This window comes from Bufo bufo, chromosome 4 (genome assembly GCF_905171765.1).
Source record: "Bufo bufo chromosome 4, aBufBuf1.1, whole genome shotgun sequence".
In the NCBI taxonomy this organism is placed as follows: Eukaryota; Metazoa; Chordata; class Amphibia; order Anura; family Bufonidae; genus Bufo; species Bufo bufo.
In genome coordinates, this window is record NC_053392.1 from 168424531 (window position 1) to 168449447 (window position 24917).

Consider the following 24917-nt stretch of genomic DNA (forward strand, 5'->3'; position numbering starts at 1 on the left):
GCAGTGACATGTTGACGTCACACGAATTCAAGATGGCCACAACGACCTCTCCGTGAGGAAAACGATGAGGTATGTTTTTTTTGTTAGTTTTTTTACCGCTGCTTCAGGAAAAATAGATTAGTTACCACAAAGCTCAAGGAAATTCAGCTTGTGGCGAATCAAATTTTTCCTGAAATTCGGATCAAAGTCAATTCGTTTGACTTCAATTCGCCCCTCTCTGGTTAAAATTGTTGCCTTCTAGCACTCGGATCCTAGATTAAAATATGGCCAAGGAAGACATCTGCATAGGGTGTGACTATGTTCTCATGTGCGCATGACTTGTGCTGGACGTCTATGATATTGGCCCTAGTTTGTGTCGTTACTAGAAAAGTGTCACCTACTAAAAATGAATAGAAAGATGCCTGAACCATTCTACCTCATTACATTTCATCCAGTTATGTGACATGAATGTGAAATCCTACTTCTAATTGGGAGAGTCACAAGGTACATAGTTGCTTAAGATTTCCTGGATGGATGAGCAGACATCCTTGTTAAGGTCACAAACACCACAGAGGTAGAGGAGCTTCTGCGCCTGAGTCACAAGGAATGATGGCGGCTTGACTCTGTCCCACTGCTGCTTCGATGGGAAATTCAGGCATTCGTGACATTTATTCAGCAAGCTCAGGAACTTGATCTTGATGGCAAGAAGCATAAATTCATCTTCTGCTGATTTCTTCTGCAGATCGCCATATCTTCCCTCCGGCTTTCAATTAAAGATAATAGTTAAATTGCCATAATAAGAACATTCTCCATTAAACTAAAAATAGTCTAATTACCTATAGTATTTTCTCCCTCCACAATAACAGTCATTTTCCAGAGTTCTATGTTAACTAGCATAGACGATACATACTGTAATGCTCTTCTTTTATCATAATATTCAAGTGTGACATTTACTGTAATCCTTTGGTAAAACTGAATTAAATTCTATTCTATGGAGGAGAGTTATCAAAAGTGGTGCAAATAAAAACTGGCTTAGTTGCCTCTAGCAACCAATCAGATTCCACCTTTCATTTTTCAGAGCTCCTTAGGAAAATAAAAGGATTCATCTTATTGGTTGCTATAGGCAACTAAGCCACTTTTCCTTTGCATTACTTTTCATCAACCCCTCCCATGTATTTTAACCCCTTCCCATCATAAACTATTTTAATTTTCTTGTGTTCATTTTGTACCTCCTGCTCTCCACAAGACATAACCTTTTAATTTTTTTTCATTCACATAGCCATATGAGGCTTGCTGTTTGCAGTTGTCCTTTCTAATGGCAGTTTTTGATATTCCATATGATGAAATGGGAACCCGGAAAAAATTGTTAACCCGGTCAAACTAGAAAAAATGTACCGTAATTGTGCCATTGTTTTATGGGTTTCGTTTTTATAGTATTTACTGTGCAGTAAAAATTATATATTACTTTTATTTTGCTGGTCAGTACAATTACAGTGATGCCACATTTACGGTATATATATTTTATATGTTTTAATACTTAAAAAAAATTAAAAACGTTGGAAATTTTTTTTTTTCTTCGCATCGCCATATTCTGACATCTATGACTTTTCTATATTTCTATCTGCGGAGCTGTGTAAGGGCTAATTTTTTGCAGGGCGATCTGTAGTTTTTATTTATACCATTTGAGTATGTATGACTTTTGATCACTTTTTATTCATTTTTTGGAGAGAAGACGATTTGTTCTTTTCATTATGGTGTTCACTGTATGAGTTACTGTATTTTTCGCCCTATAAGATGCACCGGCCTATAAGACGCACCTAGGTTTTTGAGGAGGAAAATAAGAAAAAAAAATTTTTTAACCAAAAGATGTGCTTTTGGTAGGTTTTGAATTAATGGTGGTCTGTGCATGGCACTGTTATGGGGGATCTGTGGATGACGCACTGTCATGTGGGGGATCTGTGGATGGCACTGTTATGGGGGATCTGTGGATGATGCACTGTCATGTGGGGGATCTGTGAATGGCACTGTTATGGGGGACCTGTGGATGGCACTGTTATGGGGGATCTGTGGATGGCACTGTTATGGGGGATCTGTGGATGGCACTGTTATGGGGGATCTGTGGATGGCACTGTTATGTGGGATCTGTGGTACTGCTATGGGGTGGGGGATCTGTGGATGGCATTGTTATGGGGTGGGGGATCTGTGGATAACATTGTTATGGGGTGGGGGATCTGTGGATGGCACTGTTATGGGGGGGATCTGTGGATGACACAGCTATATGTCATCCACAGATCCCCCTCATAACAGTGTCCCCCAATACACCGGCCCTCTGCTCACCGCAGTATTTATAAACATTACCGTAATCCTTATCCTGTTAATAAGTTTAACTAAAGCTGTGCTCTCCCCTGTTCCCTGTATCAGTACAGCACTTACCAACAAGCTTCCATAGCAGGCAGAGCGGACGGCAGCAGCGACGTCACTCACTGACGTTGCGCGCCTGCTCCGCCTGCTTCATTCTTAAAGTGGGAGGAGCAGGCGCTCGACGTCAGTGAGTGACGTTACTGCTGCCGTCCGCTCTGCCTGCTATGGAAGCTTGTTGGTAAGTGCTGTACTGATACAGGGGAACGGGGAGAGCGCAGCTTTAGTTAAACTTATTAACAGGATAAGGATTAATGTTTATAAATACTGCGGTGAGCGGCGGGGCCCGGTGTATGAGTACAGTGACTGCACCGGGCCCCGCCCCTAGTTCCGGACTGCAGCCCCTCCTCTCTCCCAGCTCACATCGCAGTCTGCGATGCTGCAGCATCGCAGACTGCGATGTAAAATGGAAGCATTCGCCCCATAAGACGCAGGGGCCTTTTTCCCCCACTTTACGGTAAATATTTTTATATTTTAATAGTTTAAAAGGTTTTTTTAATTGTTTATTTTTATATGGAAAATGGGGAAAGCGGTGTGATTAGAATTCCTAATTCTTTAGTTTTTTTATATTCTTAATTTTTTTAATGTCATCTTAAGCCCCCTAGGGGACTTGAACATGCAATCATCAGACCACTTCTACCATAGATGGTTTATCATTGCAGTCTATGGTAAAATCACTGGGGGAGATTTATCAAACTAGTAAAGTAGAACTAACTTACTTGCCCATAGCAACCAATCAGATTCCACCTTTCATTTTTCGCAGCTCCTTTGGAAAATGAAAGGTGGAATCTGAAACGTTGCTTTGTATTAACTTTCTCTACACCAGTTTGATAAATCTCCCCCACTGTGTTTCTATTAAGCCACTGACAGAGCATAAAGAAGTTGTCTCACTTCACTCACTTCAGTGAATGGCATTTATCATGTAGACAGACTTAATGCAGGGCACTTATGAATGTATTGTGATTGTGAATATTGCATCCTTTGCTGGCTTGATTCATTTTTCCATCACATTATACCCTGCTCGTTTCCAGGGGTTACTGCCACCCTGCAATCCATCAGTGGTGGCCGTGCTTGCACTGTATAGGACTTTCCCGCAACAGGTGGCAGGATATCGGTGAGACTGGCAACACATGGTTTGATCTGACATGTTTTCCGTTTGGATCAAATGACGTGTGTGTTGTTTCTGGTGCTTGCCACACCTTCTTGCCCCAGGTGTGGCTATTGTAGTCATATAACCTTCTCTATTTATTGTTGTTTCTCCCACTATGCTATGCGGTTTATAGCTTCTGTTCCTGGTGCTGCCATAGCCACTTAAAGTTCAGTGTTTTCTTTCCCTTTTGTATTTTGTTTGGGTTATTTTGTGTGTTGCATTTACCTGTCATTTGTATTAAGGCCTGAGGGAGACTCCTTCCTCACTTTTGGAGGAACAGGTTGTCTCAGTCCTGACATTAGTACCAGGGTCCTATAGGGTGAGTTAGGACACTAGGTATTCTGGTGTATGAACTCACCTCCCTCTGGGGTCTGTTCATACTAGTAGTTAGTCAGGACTCTGATTAGGGTTTTACTAGGAGATGTCCATCTTCTTTCCCTAGTTTCCAGGCCTTATTCCCTCAACGGTTTCCCTCCTATGTTTGGTGTGGTGTTTCCCTCCCACACCCGAACGTGACACTAACTTCTCGTATCTGTGCTGCAGCGGTGGCTGCAACCTCTGGAAGCTAGCAGTGTATAATGTGATGGAAAAATGAATGAAGCCGGCAAAGGAGGCAATATGGACAATCATAAATCACTGAAAAAAAAGGTGCACCACAATATGCAACTGACCATACTGGCTAGACCCTCACGCTGATGTTAAAAGCTGAGACTTTAACATCACTGTGGGGGTCTAGCCAGTATGGCCAGTCGCATATCATTGTGGTGCACCTTTTCGCAGTGATTTTTGTATTCTTATTTTTGCCTCCACACATTATCCCATCTTATGTAGGATGCCTTTGTGGTGCATGTGGTCCGCTGCCAGCATCCTCCATTATATGCATTTTTGCTGGGGATTGCCATTTGCAACGGATCACTTGCGAAGGAATTGCTCCCCCAATTATAAACACGCTACAGTGTTTGGGGTTGAGCATTTCCTCCCATTTAGGCCACTTTATTCAGTGATTTTTCTTTACATGTATTGAATGTGCTAATGCTTGTCATTGGTAACATTCTGGTGCACCTGGTAGCCTGTGTTACATGGCCTGTTATAGGAGGGGCTCGCAGCCTCCTCCTCCCTCCCATTGTATTAGGGATCTTACTATGGAGGTATGTAGGAGCTTGGCTGTGAGTCGGTCCTTAGCACCTATCAGACTGTGTTCACACACGATAGGTAGTCTAGTGGTAGGACCCATACCACACTGAGATACCTTGACGGGGTGTGCAGGGCTCCGATATGTTCCTGACTGGAAGATATTGGCTAAAGTTTCAGCTTTTAACATCAGCGTGATAGTCTAGCCAGTATGGCCAGTCGCATATTATTGTGGTGCACCTTTTTTCCGTGATTTATGAATTTTTATATTTTCAGTTAGACATTATTTCATCTTGTGTAGGATGCCTTTGTGGTGCATGTGGTCCGCTGCCGGCATCCTCCATTGTATGCATTTTTGCTGGGGATTGCCATTAGCAACGGATCACTTGCAGAGGAATTGGTCCCCCGATTATAAACACGCTACAGTGTTTTGGGTTGAGCATTTCCTCCCATTTAGGCCACTTTATTCAGTGATTTTTCTCAATATAGACAGTCACATTACATTAGTAAGTGCCTTGTATTAACTTTCTCTACATGATAAATGCCATTTGCTGAAGTGAGACAACCCCTTTAATAGAAACGTAACTATGGCAGATCTAGGAGCCTTCAGAAGGCTCCCAGCTGCCATAGCAACCGAATGGCTCCTACAATATCATTGTGGAGTGGGATGTTGGATCACTGGGAGCAGCCTGCTCTCAGTCACGTGGACACCGGTAGCAGGTGCCTGCTGTGTAAAACAACAGGCACGTCCCATCTCTCGCGCCTACCTAGCATCTGAGCAGACGTCATCACTGAAGACCCAACTTCTGCTGTACATATACAGTGGATATTGGCTTTCTACCAGAAACACTTCTGTCCATGGGCTTTATGTGGTATTGCAGCTCACTCCTGTTGACCTCAATGGAGTCTAGCTGCAATACCATATCTGGGTCTGGAAAATAATAATATATGCTGTAATAATATAAGACATGGCTCCGTGAGATTCAGAGAAAGTGTTAAACTGGATCACACATTTTACCTACAGGAAGAGTATTCCTAGCAGATGCTGGTGATGTGACACTGATAAGACATTGTATGTATGATCATGGTTCTTATCAGTTCTCTCAATATCAGATTGATTCTGGGATGCTGCCTTCTATTTCGTCTTCCATTTTTATGCAGCACACATAAGGGAATTATGACCTTTCACTTTTGTCTTTTTGTCAATGAAGAATGTAATGGGGGAGACGCATTTCAGGTCTTTCCAAGACACCTAATGGCTACCAGAAATATCTGGGCCGGGGGAAATTCTTTTTACCTTTGTAACTGTCTTGCGCTTAAAAGAGAGACTGCCCCATATAAAACAATGGGTCTAAGAATTTTTCTACATTATCCGGGTCCTGCACGATTGCCCTTTTGCTCCATAATCAATATATAATTACTTGCAATGAGGCTCATGACCATTTACCTGTGATGGCACTTTTTTCCCTCCAACGTTGAATTTTGCTTGTTTCCCCATTGCCAGAAATGTCACATACATCCGATCTTGTCCAAATATTCTGATGCCCACTTGATGATTCAGAGCTAGAAAGATTGGTTTGAACTGAGCACAAGGCTTGACAATATCAGGGCTCTTCCACTGCCATCTCCTCAGTCTGCTGCCTGTGCTGTCCGAGTTCTGTCCTCCCGCTGGATCCACATTTATCCTGGATATTGAAATACATAATAAAGCTTTGCACGTAACTGAAGATAAATGTTAACAGGACAGTAAAACTCAAGTAATGAGTGTACAAGGCAAGAACTTGTCACCAATGTCTTTCTATTATACTATTTTTGATATATATTCTATATTAACGTCCTATCAAAAAAAATCACAGAAGAATAATCACATTTAATTGTTTAAATGCTGTACTAAAGACTCGGAGATACAGTACTATCTCATACTTCCAGCATGCTGCTATTAGTGTACTGACCTGATCACTAAACAAGTGTCCTCTTTTTTCCTGTTAAAGCACCAGATACAATATCTTTAGCCAGACTGTCAATGACAGTGTCGGGCATCATATGTGCCAGCAGAAGGTGGGCAGAAAACACAGCTGCTCTCACATATTTTTATTAGCAGAGGATAATGCAGCAGCTTCTGGTATATCACTTGATACAAGCTCACAATGTAGCTCCCTGACTGCCTGCAGAGGGTGCAGGAAAGGGGTTCTGCGCAGCAGGCATCTAGACACTGCTATAGATGGGACTCTGCTCAGGTTACTGCATAGGCATATTTGAGGCAATTATATGGTTACTGCAGCCACTTTATGTGCAGAGCTAATGTATTCTTGCATTCATTTATATAGTGCTTACATATTCCACACTGCAGTACAGGGATAATAAATCCACCTATCTGTATATTTTTGGTGTGGGAGCAGCCAGAGGACACCCACACAAACAGATGGACACCAAAATTGCAAGTAACAGTGCTAATTACTGAGCCCCATGCTGTGAGGGCTGCAACTACTGTACGGGCCATGTTAAACTACAGTATCGGTACTACTCTATTAACCCTGGAGAAAATCTATCTCCTGTAGATATGGGCCCTGGAGGCCATCTAACTACTGTATGAGCCCTGCCAACCTACTATAACACTACTATGGGCACTCTAACTACTCTATTGGCCCTGGAAGAGATCTATCTCCTGTATATATTGGCCCTGGAGGCCATCTAACTACTGTATGAGCCCTGCCAACCTACTATATCAGTTACTATGGGCACTCTAACTACTCTATTGACCCTGGAAGAGATCTATCTCCTGTAGATATGGGCCCTGGAGGCCATCTAACTACTGTATGAGCCCTGACAACCTACTATATCAATACTATGGGCACTCTAACTACTCTATTGGCCCTGGAAGAGATCTATCTCCTGTATATATTGGCCCTGGAGGCCATCTAACTACTGTATGAGCCCTGCCAACCTACTATAACACTACTATGGGCACCCTAAATACTCTATTGGCCCTGGAAGAGATCTATCTCCTGTATATATGGGTCCTGGAGGCCATCTAACTACTGTATGAGCCCTGCCAATCTACTATATCAGTACTATATAGTCTAACTAATCTATGGGCCCGGGAGGAGGTCTATATCCTGTATCTATCGGCATTGGAGGCCATCTAACTACTGTACAGGCCCTTGAGACGCTCTAACTACTTTATGGATGCTGCATATGCTCTAACTATGGTACCTGATGTATGGGCACTGGAAATGCATTTTATGAATTAACAGGGATATTACTACTATATAGAAACTATTGCATTTTAAGCATTCTAAGACTAAATGTACAATGCTGTGACTACTACATTTGTATGGCTTGGGCAATCTGCTAGACCTAATTGAGATCTAATTTGGCTCTCTTTGCTCATCAACTCGAGTTATTCATGCCAGAGTCTACAATTACAAAGTAAATCCAAACTGAAATGTAAGTTAGTGGATAGGTAGTTTAACGGTACAACCACATGGTCAGGCTTCCTAATGCAGTTTTGGAAGCCAAGACCAGAAGTGAATTCAAAGTAGAGAAGAAGTTGTATATGTCCTTTTATGATCCAATCCTGATTTTGGCTTTCAAAACTGCATCAGGAAACCAGACCGTGTGGTGGTACCCTAATGATGATGCCTTGACAGTTTTAAAGTCCAGTCTTACTGGTATAATGTAATAGGTTCTCTTCCTGTGTAGCCAGAATTCATGTAAGCAGGCACTCCCATGTTCCTGCCTAAAGGAGGCTGTGACCTTGAAGCATTTTGTCAGCTAGTGATATAGTAAATGTACAATCTCAGCACAAGAGGGGCCTCATTTTATACAGCATAGGTAATGATATAGCCTGCTATGTGAATTATAAGAAGAACATTACAATGTAATTGAACAGTTACTATCAAGCACAACCATTAATCCTGTTTACCTTGAATCAGACTGCTCCTTATATGCATTATGCATTATGTAAGTGATATAAAAGGATCACAAGTTCTCTTGTAGAATTTAAAGACCGTTAGTGAGAGAAAGTTAAAGAGGGCTGTCCGGTCTGATTATTTTGATGACCTATCCTCAGAACAGGTCATCAATATCAGATCGGTGGGGGTCCGACTCTCGGTACCCCCCGATCAGCTGTTTGAAGGGGCCATGGTGTTTGTGCGTGTACTACTTCATCTTCAATGCTGATCTGCACACATCTAGATTGTAACGGAGGTGCAGTGTAATGACAGCTTCCTCTTCCACTCAAGTGAATGGGACAACCAAATGTAATTAAACTACACCGCCACTCCAATCTAGACAGCATGCCGGCAAACATGAAAGAGGACGCAATGCTCACATCAGCGATGTGGCCACTTCAAACTGTTGATCGCGGGGGTGCTGGGAGCCAGGCCCACACCGATCTGATATGTGGGCCTTTTTTTCCTTGCTTTGTCATGGTAAAAAAGTGAATAAAAGTTAATAAACCCAAAATAAGGATAAAAATAAGAACTACAGCTCGTCCCGCATTAAGAACAAGCAGTCATAGAGCTACGTCAATGAACAAATAAATATGTTATGGCTCTCAGTATGCGGGGACACAAAAATGAGTTCAAAAAGTAGTATAAGAGACAATAACTGTCAATGCAATGGATTAGGTTGATATTTTCATGAAGATATTTATTCATCAGATTCATCAGTGAATGCTCATTTAACGCTTCTCACACTGAATACATTTACTGCAGGATGAAATTACATGTATATGGTCCTGGCATGGCTGTGCAATGCGTACAGCAATTTTCATTTACCAAGGCAGATATACAATATTCTATTTAATTGAGTTATTCTTGCAGTCGAATGATAGAAAACGTGATTATCAATCTTTTCTAAAAATACTGTAAAATGGTATTAGCATGAAGAAGAAATTCTACAGCTGACAGATGATTGACTGTTTCTATATTACAGAGATACAAGATTGCATTTCTGCAGCACAGGGAGCAGTAAAGGCAGAGCTGGCTCATACTGGAGCAGGTTATCCTCACCAGTCTAACATGAATACCTGCCGTATGACTTTATACTTCTTCACTCTTCAGGGTTCATCAATGATCACAGATAACTAGGGATGAGTGGACCCATGGTTGTTCGGGTTCGACGGGTTTGGCTGAACCTTGGTTTAAAGTTCGGTTCAGGTACCCGAACTTGACCCGGAACCTGAACCCCATTGAAATCAAAGGGGACCCGAACTATAAAATGGCTGTAAAATAATCATAGAAAGGGCTAGAGCAGGGATGGCCAACCTGAGGCTCTCCAGCTGTTGCAAAACTACAACTCCTATCTTGCCCGGACAGTCTACAGCTATGCGCATACAGCAGGGCATGGTGGGGGGTTGTAGTTTTACAACAGCTGGAGAGCAGCAGGCTGGCCATGCCTGGTCTAGAGGGCTGCAAAAGGAAGCAAAATGGGGGTAAGAGCAGGACAGTTGCCCTGCAAATAAATGTGGATAGAGAAATTACTTAAAATAACATTAAATACATAAAAAAAAAAAATAACAATCTTGAACCAGCAGGGGGCGGTCCAAGTGGAGTAAGAAGTTGAGGAGGCTGAATTTGTCTGTTAATTCTTTGTGTGACCTATAGCCATTTTTTTGGGCGTAGCAGGTATACGTCTCTACTCTGCCAATAAAGGACATAATAATCTTGAACCAGGAGGTGGAGGTCCGGGTGGAGAAAGAGGTGGACATGGCGGTGTAGGTGGAAGAGGAGGTAGCCAACACTGTTTTTTTATTACATTTGTATTTATTTATGTTTTTATTTGGGGAGTCCGCAAAACATTGGCAAATGGCAAACACAATAACATGCGCTGGAGTATAACAATGGCTGGGTGCGACCGGTATACTTCTCTACTGCCAATATAACAAATAATAATCTTGAGCCAGGAGGTGGAGGTCTGGAGTTGAGGTGGACATGGGAGTGTAGGCGAAAGAGGTAGCCAACACCGTTTTTGTGTTTTTTTTCATTTTTAATTTAGATTTTTATTTGGGGAGGCCCCAAAACATTGGGAAATGGCAAACAGAACAAACTGTGCTGGAATATAACAATGGCTAGGTGCGGCCAGTATACCTCTCTACTCTGGCCAAGGTACGGACAAGTCCTTTGGGATACATGCCTGGTTGATTTTAATGAACGTGAGCTGTGGACAGGCGGATGCGCCTGTCTGTGATTACACCCCCTGCCGCGCTAAACATACATTCAGACAATACACTGGCCGCAGGGCAGGCCAGCACATCCAAGGCATAAAGGGCAATCTCATGCCATGTGTCCAATTTGGAGACCCAGAAGTTAAATGGGGAAGACCCATCAGTCAGTACGTGCAGACGTGTGCACACATACTCTTCCACCATGTTGCTGAAATGCTGCCTTTGCTAAGACGGTCTGTATCATATAGTAGTGCTGGATGTTGTGGCGTGCTGACAAAGCTTTACCACATTTCAGCCATGCTAACCCTCAGGGCCGATCCTACACGGGGTGCAGTGGGTGCCCCGCACCCCAGCGCTGTCACCCGAAAGGCGCCGAGCGAGCCGCCGGGACTTTTTTTTTTTTGACTTTTTTTTTTTTTTTAAGCTGAGCAGCCGAGCCGCCGAGGAATCTGCGAGCCGAGCGGGATGTCAGTGACGACGTGACGTCAGAGCCCGCGGCGCGCCGCCTCTGCGGCTGGAGATCATATAGCTCCGCTCGGCTCCACCCACCTCTGCCATCTTCAGACAGCGTGGTAGCTAGGAGGCAGAGGAGGGACTGGAGCGAGCGGACAGCGGAGCATTTTAAAGCTGCTGCTGCCTGATTCAGCTGAGCTGATTGAGCCTGCCCAGTGCCTTGAATGCCTTCTGCCTGGTCTGGCTAGACAGACTGAGTGGCGTGCCATCGATCTGATCATCTGCCTGCTGGCTGCTGCAGTGCCTTGCGAAGTGGGTGCTGACTGCACCTGACCTGGCTGGCTTCCCTGGCTGCACCCTGTGTGTAAGTAATACTGTTACTGTGTGCCATTAAATGCAACCATTGTGCCCATCAAACTGCAGCCACTGTGCCCATCAACATGCAGCCACTGTGCCCATCAAAATGCAGCTACTGTGCCCATCAAAATGCAGCTATTGTGCCCATCAAAACACATACTGTGGCCATAAAAACACAGCCACTGTGCTGTGCCTGTCAAACGCAGCCACTGTGCCCGTCCAAACGCAGCCACTGTGCCCGTCAAACGCAGCCACTGTGCCCGTCAAACGCAGCCACTGTGCCCGTCCAAACGCAGCCACTGTGCCCGTCCAAACGCAGCCACTGTGCCCGTCCAAACGCAGCCACTGTGCCCGTCAAAATGCAGCCACTGTGCCCATCAAAATTCAGGTCACAAAGAGGGCCTCTGTTAGAGAGCCCCCCCTCCAGGATCCATTAGACCCCATTGTAGTTGCCTAATATATCCCACCCCTTGACATGTGTCATTGTAATAATATAATCAATGCTATTCACTTCACCTGTCAGTGGTTTTAATGTTGTGGCTGATCAGTGTAGTATACATTTGCTTTTCCCCTTAGATGTCTAGCAAAAAAACAAAGTTATCAGTATGTCAATACAAGCAACGCCAAAAAAGAAAGGAAGAAGCTTTGAAAAAAATTACTTCTTCTATTACAAGCTTCTTACAGCCACAGTCTTCATTAAGCAGTGGTCAAGATTCCCTTTGCACTGATGCATCAACATCAAGCAAAGAGTTAAGGTCCAGGTCCAGGGCCATAGAAACATTGTAAAGGGGAGGAGTTAGTAAGATAACCACGCCCATGTGGGGGCGCCAGAAATATTTCTGCACCCAGGCGCCTGTGACCCTAGGATCGGCCCTGCTAACCCTGCCTTCTGAGGTGGTGCTGGTGCCCTAGCTGCATTGGCGACTTCCTCCTCCTCCACCTTGTGCTTCCATCGAGCTCCCACTGTCAGGTGGGAACGCCGTAAGTAGCGCGTCTACCAACATGCGCTTGTATTCACGCATCTTCCGATCACGCTCTAGTGACGTAAGTAAGGAGCGACACGTTGATCTTGTAGCGGGAATGCAGCAGGGTAGTCACCCAGTAATCAGCACTGGTAACAATCAGGGCAGCTCTCCAGTCATTGTGCAGGCACTGCAGCATGTAGTCGCTCATATGTGCCAGGCTGCCCAGAGGCAACGATACGCTGTCCTCGGTGGGAGGTGTATTGTCTGTGTCCTCTGTATACCCCCAGCCATGCTCCATTGATGCCTGTGAGCTGATTTGGGTGCCACCCTGCTGTGAGCACGGTTCCTCCTTCTCATCAACCTCCAAAACTGTGCCCTGTCTGGACAGTTGTGTACCTGGCCGCTGTTGGTGCAGGAACCCACCCTCTGAGACATGTGTGGACGACTGGCCTGACAACCATGGGAATGATCCCTGTTCCTCCTCCTCTTCCTCCCGTGCCACATCCTCATCCATCATCGCCCGAAGCGTTTTTTTCAAGGAGGCATAGAAGTGGAATAGTAAAGCTGATGACGGTGTCATCACCGCTGGCCATGTTGGTGGTGTACTCGAAGCAGCGCAACCCTGCACACACGTCCCGCATGGAGGCCCACTCGTTGGTGAAGTGGTGCTGTTCCGTAGAGCAACTCACCCATGCGTGCTGCAGCTGAAACTCCACTATTGCCTGCTGCTGCTCGCACAGTCTGGCCAGCATGTGCAAGGTGGAGTTCTACCTTGTGGGTACATCGCATATGAGGCAGTGAGTGGGAGTGCAGAAGTTATGCTGCAGGGTAGACAGGCGAGCAGCAGCAGGGTGAGAACGCCAAAAGCGCGCACAGACGGCTCACACTTTCTGCAGCAGTTCAGACATGTCGGGGTAATTTTTCAGGAACCTATGCAACCCTAAATTCAGCACATGCACCAGGCAAGGGATGTGCGTCAAACCGCCTAAGCCCAGAGCTCCTACGAGATTTCGCCCATTATAGCACACCATCAGGCCAGACTTGAGGCTCAGCGGCATCAACCACTTATCTGTCTGTTCTTCAATGCCCACCCACAACTTCTGCGCGGTGTGGGTTTTTTCCCCCTACCCGAGGAGTTTCAGAACAGCCTGTCGTTTTCCCCTGGCTGTGCTGAAGTTGGTGGTGCAAGTGTAACTCTGACCGGATGAGGAGATGGTAAAGGAGGAAGCGGAGTAGGAGGCAACAGGAGGCACCGAGAAACATCCAGCATTCCTGGCAGTAGGACATGCACCAAATTGCTTTCCACCTCAGGCCCAGCCGCCACTACAATTACCTAGTGGGCAATTAGGGAGATACAACATCCCTGCCCGTGCTTACTGGTCCACGTATTGGTGGTTATGTGGACCTTGCCACTGATGGCATTGCGCAGCGCACACCTGATTTTGTCTGCCATTTGTTCGTGCAGCGCAGGGATGGCCCTCGTGAAAAAGTAGTGGCGGCTGGGAACCACGTACTGTGGGACAGCCACCGTCATTAAGTTTTTAAAACTGTCCATCTCCACCAGAGGGAGAGGAAGAGGCCGAGACCGCAGCAGAAGATGGAGCCTCACATCATTCGTGGTTTTAAAACATTTAGGCCTTGCTTTAGGCTCTGACTGCACAGCATACAAACCACTCCTATCTTGTCGTCAGCACATTGCCTGAAGAACTGCCCTACCAGGGAACTCCTTTTAGCTTTGCTTTGGTGTGCTCTGTTCCTCGGCATGGTGGGCAGTAGCAGGCTTACTAGCTAGGGGCCGGCCGCTGTGGTTTTGCACCCTGCTCCTTCTTGGGCTGTGCGGCTGGCGCTGCGTGACCACCATCTCTTCCTCTGAACTGCACAGGTCACTCGGATGACCTTGATTCCATGTGGGATCTAAGAACTCATCATCCTCCACATCATCTTCCACCCACTCCTCACCCTTGCCCTCCTTGCCAGTCTGCACACTGCATAAAGCCGCAGCAGTTGACACCTGTGTTTCGTCATCATCATCATCATCAGAGACGTCCTGCGCTGGTCCTCCAACTTCCTCATCGTCAAAAATAAGTGGTTCGGCATCTGTGCACTCAATATCTTCCAATATCTTCCTATCTGGGGCAGGGCTAGGTGGATGACCCTCGGAACCCCAGCCAGAAGAGTCATCAAAAAGCATAAGAGACTGCTGCATGACTTGGGGCTCAGACTGCTTGCCTGATGTACAAGGGAGTGAGATGGAAGACAGATGCCCATGGGCCGTCGGTGCGAACTCTGCGCTTTAAGCAGGGGACTGGGTAGAAGACAATGTGCAGGAAATGGAGGCAATGTCAGCCATCCAATTTAATACCGCCTTTACTTGTTCTGTCCTCACCATTCATACAGCAGTATTTGGGCCTACAAAATGACACAGAATGTCCTGTCGCCTGCGTGCACCAGAGGAAAATGTTTTATTTGGGCTTGTAGCTGGCACAGATCGACAACATGCTCTCCCTGCAGCAGGAGCTCCACCAATACCAGCAGCACCATGACCACGGCCAAGTCCCTTATTTGATGCTCTCCTCATTCTTTGAGGTCACCCACAAAATAACAGATTGATTAACTATTCTTTTACAGTATGGCGGATGCAAAGGAGGTGTTTTGCACCCCAAAAGATGAGTTTATGTCACGACAGGATTAACAGACTGATTAACTATTCTATTACAGTGTGACGGATGTGAAGGAGGTATATTGCACCCCAAATAAAATGGCTATAGGGCTCCCAAAGAATTAACAGCCACATCAAACACCTAACACTGTCCCTCACTAGTTACAGCAGAATGGCAGCACACCACGGCATTTATGCAGGCAGGGTCACGAGCTGCACCGGACAATCACAGCCATTCCAATACTAGGCATGACTGTGATGGCTTAAAGGTTCCTGCGAAGTTATGAAGAGGCACCTGCCGGTCCACCCCCTTATGAGATACCATTTGTGGTATTAAAGAGGTATTGTCATCTGGGACTTTTAAGGTGTATTAACATAGAAACATAGAATGTGTCGGCAGATAAGAACCATTTGGCCCATCTAGTCTGCCCAATATATCTGAATCCTATGAATAGTCCCTGGCCCTATCTTATATGAAGGATAGCCTTATGCCTATCCCATGCATGCTTAAACCCCTTCACTGTATTTGCAGCTACCACTTCTGCAGGAAGGCTATTCCATGCATCCACTACTCTCTCAGTAAAGTAATACTTCCTTATATTACTTTTAAACCTTAGCCCCTCTAATTTAAAACTGTGTCCTCTTGTGGTAGTTTTTCTTCTTTTATATATTCTGTCCTCCTTTACCGAGTTGATTCCCTTTATGTATTTAAAAGTTTCTATCATATCCCCTCTGTCTCTTCTTTCTTCCAAGCTATACATATTAAGGTCCTTTAACCTTTCCTGGTAAGTTTTATCCTGCAATCCATGTACTAGTTTAGTAGCTCTTCTCTGAACTCTCTCTAGAGTATCTATATCCTTCTGGAGATATGGCCTCCAGTACTGCGCACAATACTCCAAGTGAGGTCTCACCAGTGTTCTGTACAGCGGCATAAGCACTTCACTCTTTCTACTGCTTATACCTCTCCCTATACATCCAAGCATTCTGCTGGCATTTCGTGCTGCTCTATTACATTGTCTTCCCACCTTTAAGTCTTCTGAAATAATTACTCCTAAATCCCTTTCCTCAGATACTGAGGTCAGGACTGTGTCAAATATTCTATATTCTGCCCTTGGGTTTTTACGCCCCAGGTGCATTATCTTGCACTTATCCACATTAAATTTCAGTTGCCAGAGTTCTGACCATTCTTCTAGTTTTCCTAAATCCTTTTCCATTTGGCGTTTCCCTCCAGGAACATCAACCCTGTTACATATCTTTGTGTCATCAGCAAAAAGACAAACCTTACCATCGAGGCCTTTTGCAATATCACTTATGAAGATATTAAACAAAATCGGTCCCAGTACAGATCCCTGTGGAACCCCACTGGTAACATGACCTTGTTTTGAATGTTCTCCATTGACTACAACCCTCTGCTGTCTGTCACTCAGCCACTGCCTAATCCACTCAACAATATGGGAGTCCATGCTCAATGACTGCAGTTTATTGATAAGTCTTCTATGTGGGACAGTGTCAAAAGCCTTACTAAAATCTAGATATGCGATGTCTACTGCACCTCCACCGTCTATTATTTTAGTCACCCAGTCAAAAAAATCTATAAGATTTGTTTGACATGATCTCCCTGAAGTAAACCCATGTTATTTTTCATCTTGCAATCCATGGGATATTGTTAGCCACAATGCAACAAGTAGCAAATACACCACTAATACTATTGCAGGCTATAGGATTCTGAGAGACTGTCTGCCGAGCCGTGGCTCAGGCACTGCTTTTCAGGCAGTGAGCTACGACAGTCCTGGGAACCTCCATAAGGCCACAGGCTGTCATGGCAACTGATTGGAGCAGAAATACGTTTTTTTCCAGTTGCTTTGACTTAACTCTATTGATATACCATGACCTGGATGAAAGAGAACATTCACAAACACATGGGAGTTCATGTTATGCTCATGTTAAAGAGGGTTAAAGAGGGTTTACACTTAAGATTTGCAAATATATATATATATATCTAATATATAAAGCTGAGTGTATGTGTGTGTGTATGTCCGCTAAAGGAATCCACACCGTCGCATTTACAATCACGAAAGTTGGCACACAGGTATATCAGGTATCCAGGAAGGTTTTGGACCAGGTCTCAGCTCTATCTCTAGTACGTACAGTTCCTGAGATATTCCCAAAAAATGCATTAGCCAGGTCAAAGTTAAGGGGGTGGACTGCTGTGGAGGTCCAATTTTAAGGGACGAGACACTGTGGGGGGGGGGGGGGGGGGGGTCACTGTTTTGGGAGCGGGGTGCTTTAGATGTCACTGTTATAGTGAATAGTGTTGATCTCTTTTAACGACACATACAAGCATGAAATGAAATAGATTAAATATACCCGAGCGAAGCCGGGTCCTTCAGCTAGTTATATATATGTTTTTATTGCTTATGACATGTTCCATTCCAAGAAATGTATTCTAGTGATCATCATCACCATACTCTTCTGTCCAGAGCAACTAGATTTATGTGCTCTAGGAGTTGGAAGACTGCCAGCTAAGTTAATATTAGAAGCATTGGAACAGTTCAAATGCTGTGAATGTGCTGATCTGCAGGTGTCAGCCAGAAGCCCGCCACTATAAATATCTGAGCGTTTTAGGTCTAATGACTTTGATCATGGCATGTCTTACTGAACTGCATCACAAATCTCATAGGATGGTATTGGGTCATTAGATAAAATTCACATGGGGTATGGAGGTGAAAAGCAGATTTAACGTATTCAATCTCAATAATGCAGGTTTGCAACGGCTTAATAATTGACTAATAACTGCAATAAGTGCAGCCAACACATTTTTGCAGTTATTAGTCAAAAGCAGACTTACTGTAACATACCATACATTCTTGTTTGGGTGGTAGCAAGTAGCTTTCCCAGAAGATCCAAATACTGCTAGGATGTCCGCGCTGTGCTCTTTGTCTTCTTGAACAATGCAGATGGATTCTATTTTACTTGGAATAATAATAATGGCCAGGTTACCCGATGGATAGCTGCATGATAAGGCCAATAACCAATAATCTCACCTCTACAGACTTGTGCCCGTATGATACACACAGCCATCTTTAAAGGGAATCTGTCATCACAGTCTTGGACTATTATCTGCAGTATTAGATGAGTAGTACTACAAATCTTTTTTATTTTCTTTCTTCCCCCATCCCCCTGCTGTCCGCTGTGCTGAAATACAAGACAGGACTGCTGTACATGCACACGGGAGTCTCCATTATGTTCGCACAGCAGTCAGGACTGTGTATTTCAGTGCAGCTTTGAGCACTGGCAACAGGAGAATGAGGGGCAGTAGTAAAATAAAGCATAGTGATCTAGACTCCTTATGTACAGTACTACTCACGTGTTACTGCAGATAATACTCCAGAATGATGGCGCCAGATTCCCTTTAATGTACGCTCTCTCATCATTTATATGAAAGAATGCTGCCAGTTACAGGTGAGTTTTCCTTGGGAATAATTTAATAAAAAGTATAGGGGTAAAGTGCTCTTGTCCTGTGAGTACAGCCCAAGAGCTTGAAAAACAGCAAGGATTGGAGCAGCGTCAGAACAGCAGCAGTGGTGAGGTGAGCAGCGATTCTTTTTTTATTTTTAACCCATTCTCTCCCGTTTTTTCAAAATAAAATCATTTCCTTTTTAATAGCTCATAATTAAGGGATGTTAGGCTAAGGAACTGTTCACTTTCGCACAATATTTATGCAGTTCCACTACCCCAGGACTTTACGGAAGAAGACGTCTCTAACCCCCACTCAAACCACACACGGGATAGCGGAGGAGAGAAAAGAGGCGCACAATAGGATAGTACGTTTGGGCAAATGATCAACCAAATTGTTGGAAAAGAAAGGAGAGAGGCTCACCTTATAGGGTTGTGCAAATGATAGGCACAACTCTACTGAAGACTTATATATAGGTAGAGACTGATTTTCCAGGATTGTAGCCGCAAGAAAGATTTCTTCTGGAAAGGATGTCCAGCCCCCCCGAAGAGTGCTTGTCATAGAGAAGATTCTCGATTGTTCAACCTGATATAGGGGAACTATTTGTCCCCGAAATGCGTTGTTTATATGTACATGCACTTTTTTAAAATAAAGAAGTACCATATTTTACTTGAAGCATTACGACCGTCTCTACCAGTGGATTTGTGCCATTTCTTCTCTACCACTACCCCAGGAGGCAGACTAAAGTTAGCCATACATTTGAGATAGCTGTGTCAGCCAAACTATCCCTCCCGTACCCCCCCTATACAAATGTACACGTGGCCGGGCCAGGCATGCATGTGTTCTCAACGAGGAGGAGGGAGTAAGCCACTGCCAGACACTAGTAGCAGCTTATCTCCCTTGTAAGCAACAGGATCAGACACGTTGAAATCCAAGAGACAGAACCATCTACTAGCCGATATTTGCCATCGGAGGAAAGTCCGGAAAACAACATACACGTTAGATGGCATATGTGCAAAGCAGAAGAATATGCAAAAGCTGAAGCCATACAAGCAGGGACAATGCACAAATATTAATAACGCTCAATGACTATCCACTTGACTTGGTGTGCTAATGCCAATTATGACACATACCAGAGATGTCAAGTCTGTAACAACAAGACATTTGTCATAAGAAAGAATGTAAAGTTTGGCGTACAAAGGATACAAAATTTGTGCACTTCCATCTGGAAAAACTGTGAGGAATTTCTTTCCTGTCTTGTAGTATTTTTCAAGAAATCTCTCCGGCATCATCTGAAATAAGATGTGAAACTTGGTTACATTCCCGCATTAGTGTTATTACCGCAATTTACATTCATATTCATAGCACAATTCCATTATTACCAAGGAAAACAGATGGACGTGACACCTACAGGATAACTGCAGTGGGAATATTCAATCATTCATTCGTTATATAATGTGATATTGTCTGCTGGTCCACCTCACCACCACCAATACTACTCACTGTCACCATGGGGCACCCACCCCCACGTATCCAAAGTGCAGGAGTACGACTGTTGTGTCTCATATTAAAAATGTAATACATAGCAGTAATTATGCGTAAAAATGCTTACATAGTATAGGAAGACCAGTAATACTAATAGGAAAAGTTTTCCATGGACTTGTAAATGGAGAAGTTCAGATTTCATGTCTATCAAAAGTGTGCTACATTAAAGGGGTTTCCAGCTTTTACTAAGCCATTGCCTCACTAGCTGATCAGTGGGGGCAGAGGCGGACTGGGAACTTAAAGTGGCCCAAGAAAAAATACTAAAAGTGGCCCCATTTTGTAGTTGGGTCCAAATTGATGGAAGACAGGACCAGCAATACCATATTGTGGCACATTCTACCACCCCAACAGAGCCAAATACCATAGTCCATCACAAAATACTGCCAGCAGCACAAAACACATCCCCAAAAACAAGTTTCCCTGTAAGGTTTATGGCCAATCCGCCCCTGAGTGGGGGTCTGACATCCTGCATCCCCACTGATCAACTGTTGTATCATCTAGTTAGTGATAGTCTATCCCGAGAATAGGCCATTACTTAGGAACAGCTGGACAGGCCCTTAAAGGAGATGCCCAGTTTTTTTTTTAACTCATCAGTCATCATGTTCTGTGGAGAAATGCATATTCACCTGGTCCCCGCAGCTCAGTTCTGGCTCATGGGCTGTTCTCACTTCCGGTCCCCATCTATCAAGTTCCTGCATGGATGGGCCACGTGTTCTGCTACAAAGAGGTGATGTGTCCAAGAGCCACGTCACTGTTTTGCAGCAGTGGCGCAGGTGACCCTGTCTGTACAGGAAGTTGATAGACAGGAACTGGAAGTCCAAACAAGCCCAGAAAAGGAAGCAGGAACTGAGCGGTGGGGACCAGGTAAGTATGGATTTTTCTAAAGGTAACGATGGTTAGGGGAGGGGATGGTAGATTTAAAAAACAAAAAACAAACAAAATCTCCTTGAGCCAGCATGACAGATTCACAACCAAATATAGCAGTTTAAAATGCACACAAGAAGGTGGGGATAACCTAAATGGAGGGTAACACTAACACCTGAAGGATTGAGGGAGAGTGTAGAGAGATGTCCGGAGGATTGAGAAGATGGACCTGCTTGCTTATCCATGATATGATGGTGTGATACCCAGCTTAAAACTACATAAAAGACCAAGTAACTTTGTAACTCAAAATCAGTTCCAAGAGCAAATGATTTCCAGCATTTATTTTTCTCCTTTCATAGCTGCTTCGCTAATACTTAATACTAATGCTTTATCTACACTACACAGACAGATATGTGAACTAACAGGTGGTCCTAGATCATATTTATGAGAATTGTCTGACAGAAAAACGGGCTTGTTACTAGAGTTGAGCGGACATCTGGATGTTCAGGTTCAACGGGTTCGGCCGAAATTCACAAAAAAGTTCGAGTTCGGGACCCGAACTTGACCCCGAACCCCATTGAAGTCAATGGGGACCCGAACTTTTAAGCACTAAAATGGCTCTAAAAATTTAATGGAAAGGGCTAGAGGGCTGCAAATGCCAGCAAAATGTGGTTAAGAGCATGGCAAGTGCTCTGCAAACAAATGTGGATAGGGAAATGACTTAAAATAACATAAAATACGCAAAAAAAAATAATAATAATCTTGATCTAGGAGGATGAGGTCCATATGGAGTAGGAGGTTGAGGAGGCGGTGGATGTAGCGGTGTAGGTGGAAGCTGCGGTGGAGGAGGAGGAGGTAGCCTACACTGCTTTTTGGTTTTAAATTTATTTATATTTTTTTAAATTAGGGTACACCCCAAAACATTGGGAAATATAACCTGTGATAACCCCCTCCAGTCGTGCTAAACACACGTTCAGACAATACACTGGCTGCAGGGCAGGCCAGCACCTTCAAGGGGTAAAGGGCAAGTTCAGGACATGTGCCCAATTTGGAGACACAGAAGTTGCAGGGGGCAGACCTATCAGTCAGTTCGTGTAGGCGTGTGCACACTTACTGCCCCACTATGTCGCACGTCCCCGTGATGTTCACGATCCAATTGGATATCTGCTCTATCAACTTTCGATGTTCTTTTCTGCGCCTTCCATGTTGATCACGGTTAGCGGCAAATCAGGGTTCCACGCCGGAGAGGGAGCGTGAGAAAGGGATAGCACATCCAAGGGAGATCAATGGATGAAATTTAATTGTGATCGAGCGGAAATGTGGGAGAAGCTATTAAAACGGAAGAATCGAAGGAAAGTAGGGGGCGCACGGCAATTACCCACTCCCGACTTGGGGAGGTAGTGACGATGAATAACAATACAGGACTCTTAAGATGTCCTGTTATTAGAATGATTAATAAAAAATTATAGGGAATGTCACTGGGGTATTTAGGATTTGGACAGGAGAGGCCCTGCTGCCGCTTTGTTGACTCTAGATAACTTCTGCCTGATCGCACGTCCACGATCCATTTGGATATATTCTCTATCAACTTTCGATGTTCTTTTCTGAGCCTACCATGTTGATCACGGTTATCCGCGAATCAGGGTTCCACGCCGGAGAGGGAGCGTGAGAAAGAGAGACCACATCCAAAGGAGGTTGTTTGAAATTAAATATGATCGAGCAGAAAAGTGGGACAAATTATTGAAGCGCAAATGTGGGACAAGTTGTTAAAGTTTAAGCATTGAATGAAAGGAGGGGGTGCGCATCAATTAAAGAAGAATTTTTGAAATTGAATTTCCTGTCACCTATGCAGAGCAGGGGTTTGTATACAGCAAAATTGGTAAAATTTCACCTGACAATGTAACAGACGATTTTTTTTTTATTTCTGTCCCTATCACCTATGCAGAGCAGGGGTTTAATCACGGCAAAAATGGTCAAATGTCACCCAAGAATGTAACAGACAAATTGGTGAAATGTTTTTACCTGTCTACTTGGTGTCGCAGGGGTATATCAAAGCCAAAAATTGGTGAATTTCACTTGAGAATGTAACAGACAAATTAGTGAAATTTGTTTACCTGTCTACTAGGTACAGCAGTGGTATATCACACCCAAAAATTGGTGAATTTCACCCGAAAATGTAACAGACAAATTAGTGAATTGTTACCTGTCTACTAGGTAGAGCAGGGGTATATCACACCCAAAAATTAGTGAATATGTAACAGACAAATTAATGATTTTTTTTTACCTGTCTACAGTGGTGGCCAAAAGTTTTGAGAATTAGATAAAGATTGGAAATTAGAAAAGTTGCTGCTTAAGTTTTTATAATAGCAATTTGCATATACTCCAGAATGTTATGAAGAGTGATCAGATGAATTGCATAGTCCTTCTTTGCCATGAAAATTAACTTAATCCCAAAAAAAAATTTCCACTGCATTTCATTGCTGTCATTAAAGGACCTGCTGAGATCATTTCAGTAATCGTCTTGTTAACTCAGGTGAGAATGTTGACGAGCACAAGGCTGGAGATCATTATGTCAGGCTGATTGGGTTAAAATGGCAGACTTGACATGTTAAAAGGAGGGTGATGCTTGAAATCATTGTTCTTCCATTATTAACCATGGTGACCTGCAAAGAAACGCGTGCAGCCATCATTGCGTTGCATAAAAATGGCTTCACAGGCAAGGATATTGTGGCTACTAAGATTGCACCTCAATCAACAATTTATAGGATCATCAAGAACTTCACGGAAAGAGGTTCAATTCTTGTTAAGAAGGCTTCAGGGCGTCCAAGAAAGTCCAGCAAGCGCCAGGATCGTCTCCTAAAGAGGATTCAGCTGCGGGATCGGAGTTCCACCAGTGCAGAGCTTGCTCAGGAATGGCAGCAGGCAGGTGTGAGCGCATCTGCACGCCAAGTGAGGCGAAGACTTTTGGAAGATGGCCTGGTGTCAAGAATGCCAGCAAAGAAGCCACTTCTCTCCAAAAAAAACATCAGGGACAGATTGATCTTCTGCAGAAAGTATGGTGAATGGACTGCTGAGGACTGGGGCAAAGTCATATTCTCCGATGAAGCCTCTTTCCGATTGTTTGGAGCATCTGGAAAAAGGCTTGTCCGGAGAAGAAAAGGTAAGCGCTACCATCAGTCCTGTGTCATTCCAACAGTAAAGCATCCTGAGACCATTCATGTGTGGGGTTGCTTCTCATCCAAGGGAGTGGGCTCACTCACAATTTTGCCCAAAAACACAGCCATGAATAAAGAATGTTACCAAAACACCCTCCAACAGCAACTTCTTCCAACAATCCAACAACAGTTTGGTGAAGAACAATGCATTTTCCAGCACGATGGAGCACCGTGCCATAAGGCAAAAGTGATAACTAAGTGGCTCGGGGACCAAAACGTTGACATTTTGGGTCCATGGCCTGGAAACTCCCCAGATCTTAATCCCATTGAGAACTTGTGGTCAATCCTCAAGAGGCGGGTGGACAAACAAAAACCCACTAATTCTGACAAACTCCAAGAAGTGATTATGAAAGAATGGGTTGCTATCAGTCAGGAATTGGCCCAGAAGTTGATTGAGAGCATGCCCAGCCGAATTGCAGAGGTCCTGAAAAAGAAGGGCCAACACTGCAAATACTGACTCTTTGCATAAATGTCATGTAATTGTCGATAAAAATTCAAGGTAAAAAGGTGGAATAGACGGCTCTACTGCTCAGGTAAATGGTAGAGGTGCAAGAC

General features: G+C 44.2%; 1 protein-coding gene across 1 annotated transcript in view; it reads right to left on the reverse strand.

The window, feature by feature from the left end:
* Positions 1 to 418: 418 nt before the first annotated feature.
* Positions 419 to 24917, reverse strand: part of ERICH6 (glutamate rich 6) — a 131971-nt gene continuing 107472 nt past the window's right edge. The window contains exons 11-14 of the mRNA XM_040428088.1: positions 19945 to 20030; positions 18140 to 18292; positions 6126 to 6363; positions 419 to 742 (exon numbers count right to left, since the gene is read on the reverse strand). Coding sequence (XP_040284022.1) covers positions 464 to 742; positions 6126 to 6363; positions 18140 to 18292; positions 19945 to 20030 — 756 coding nt within the window. The 3' untranslated portion in view covers positions 419 to 463. The remainder of the gene's footprint in view (positions 743 to 6125; positions 6364 to 18139; positions 18293 to 19944; positions 20031 to 24917) is intronic.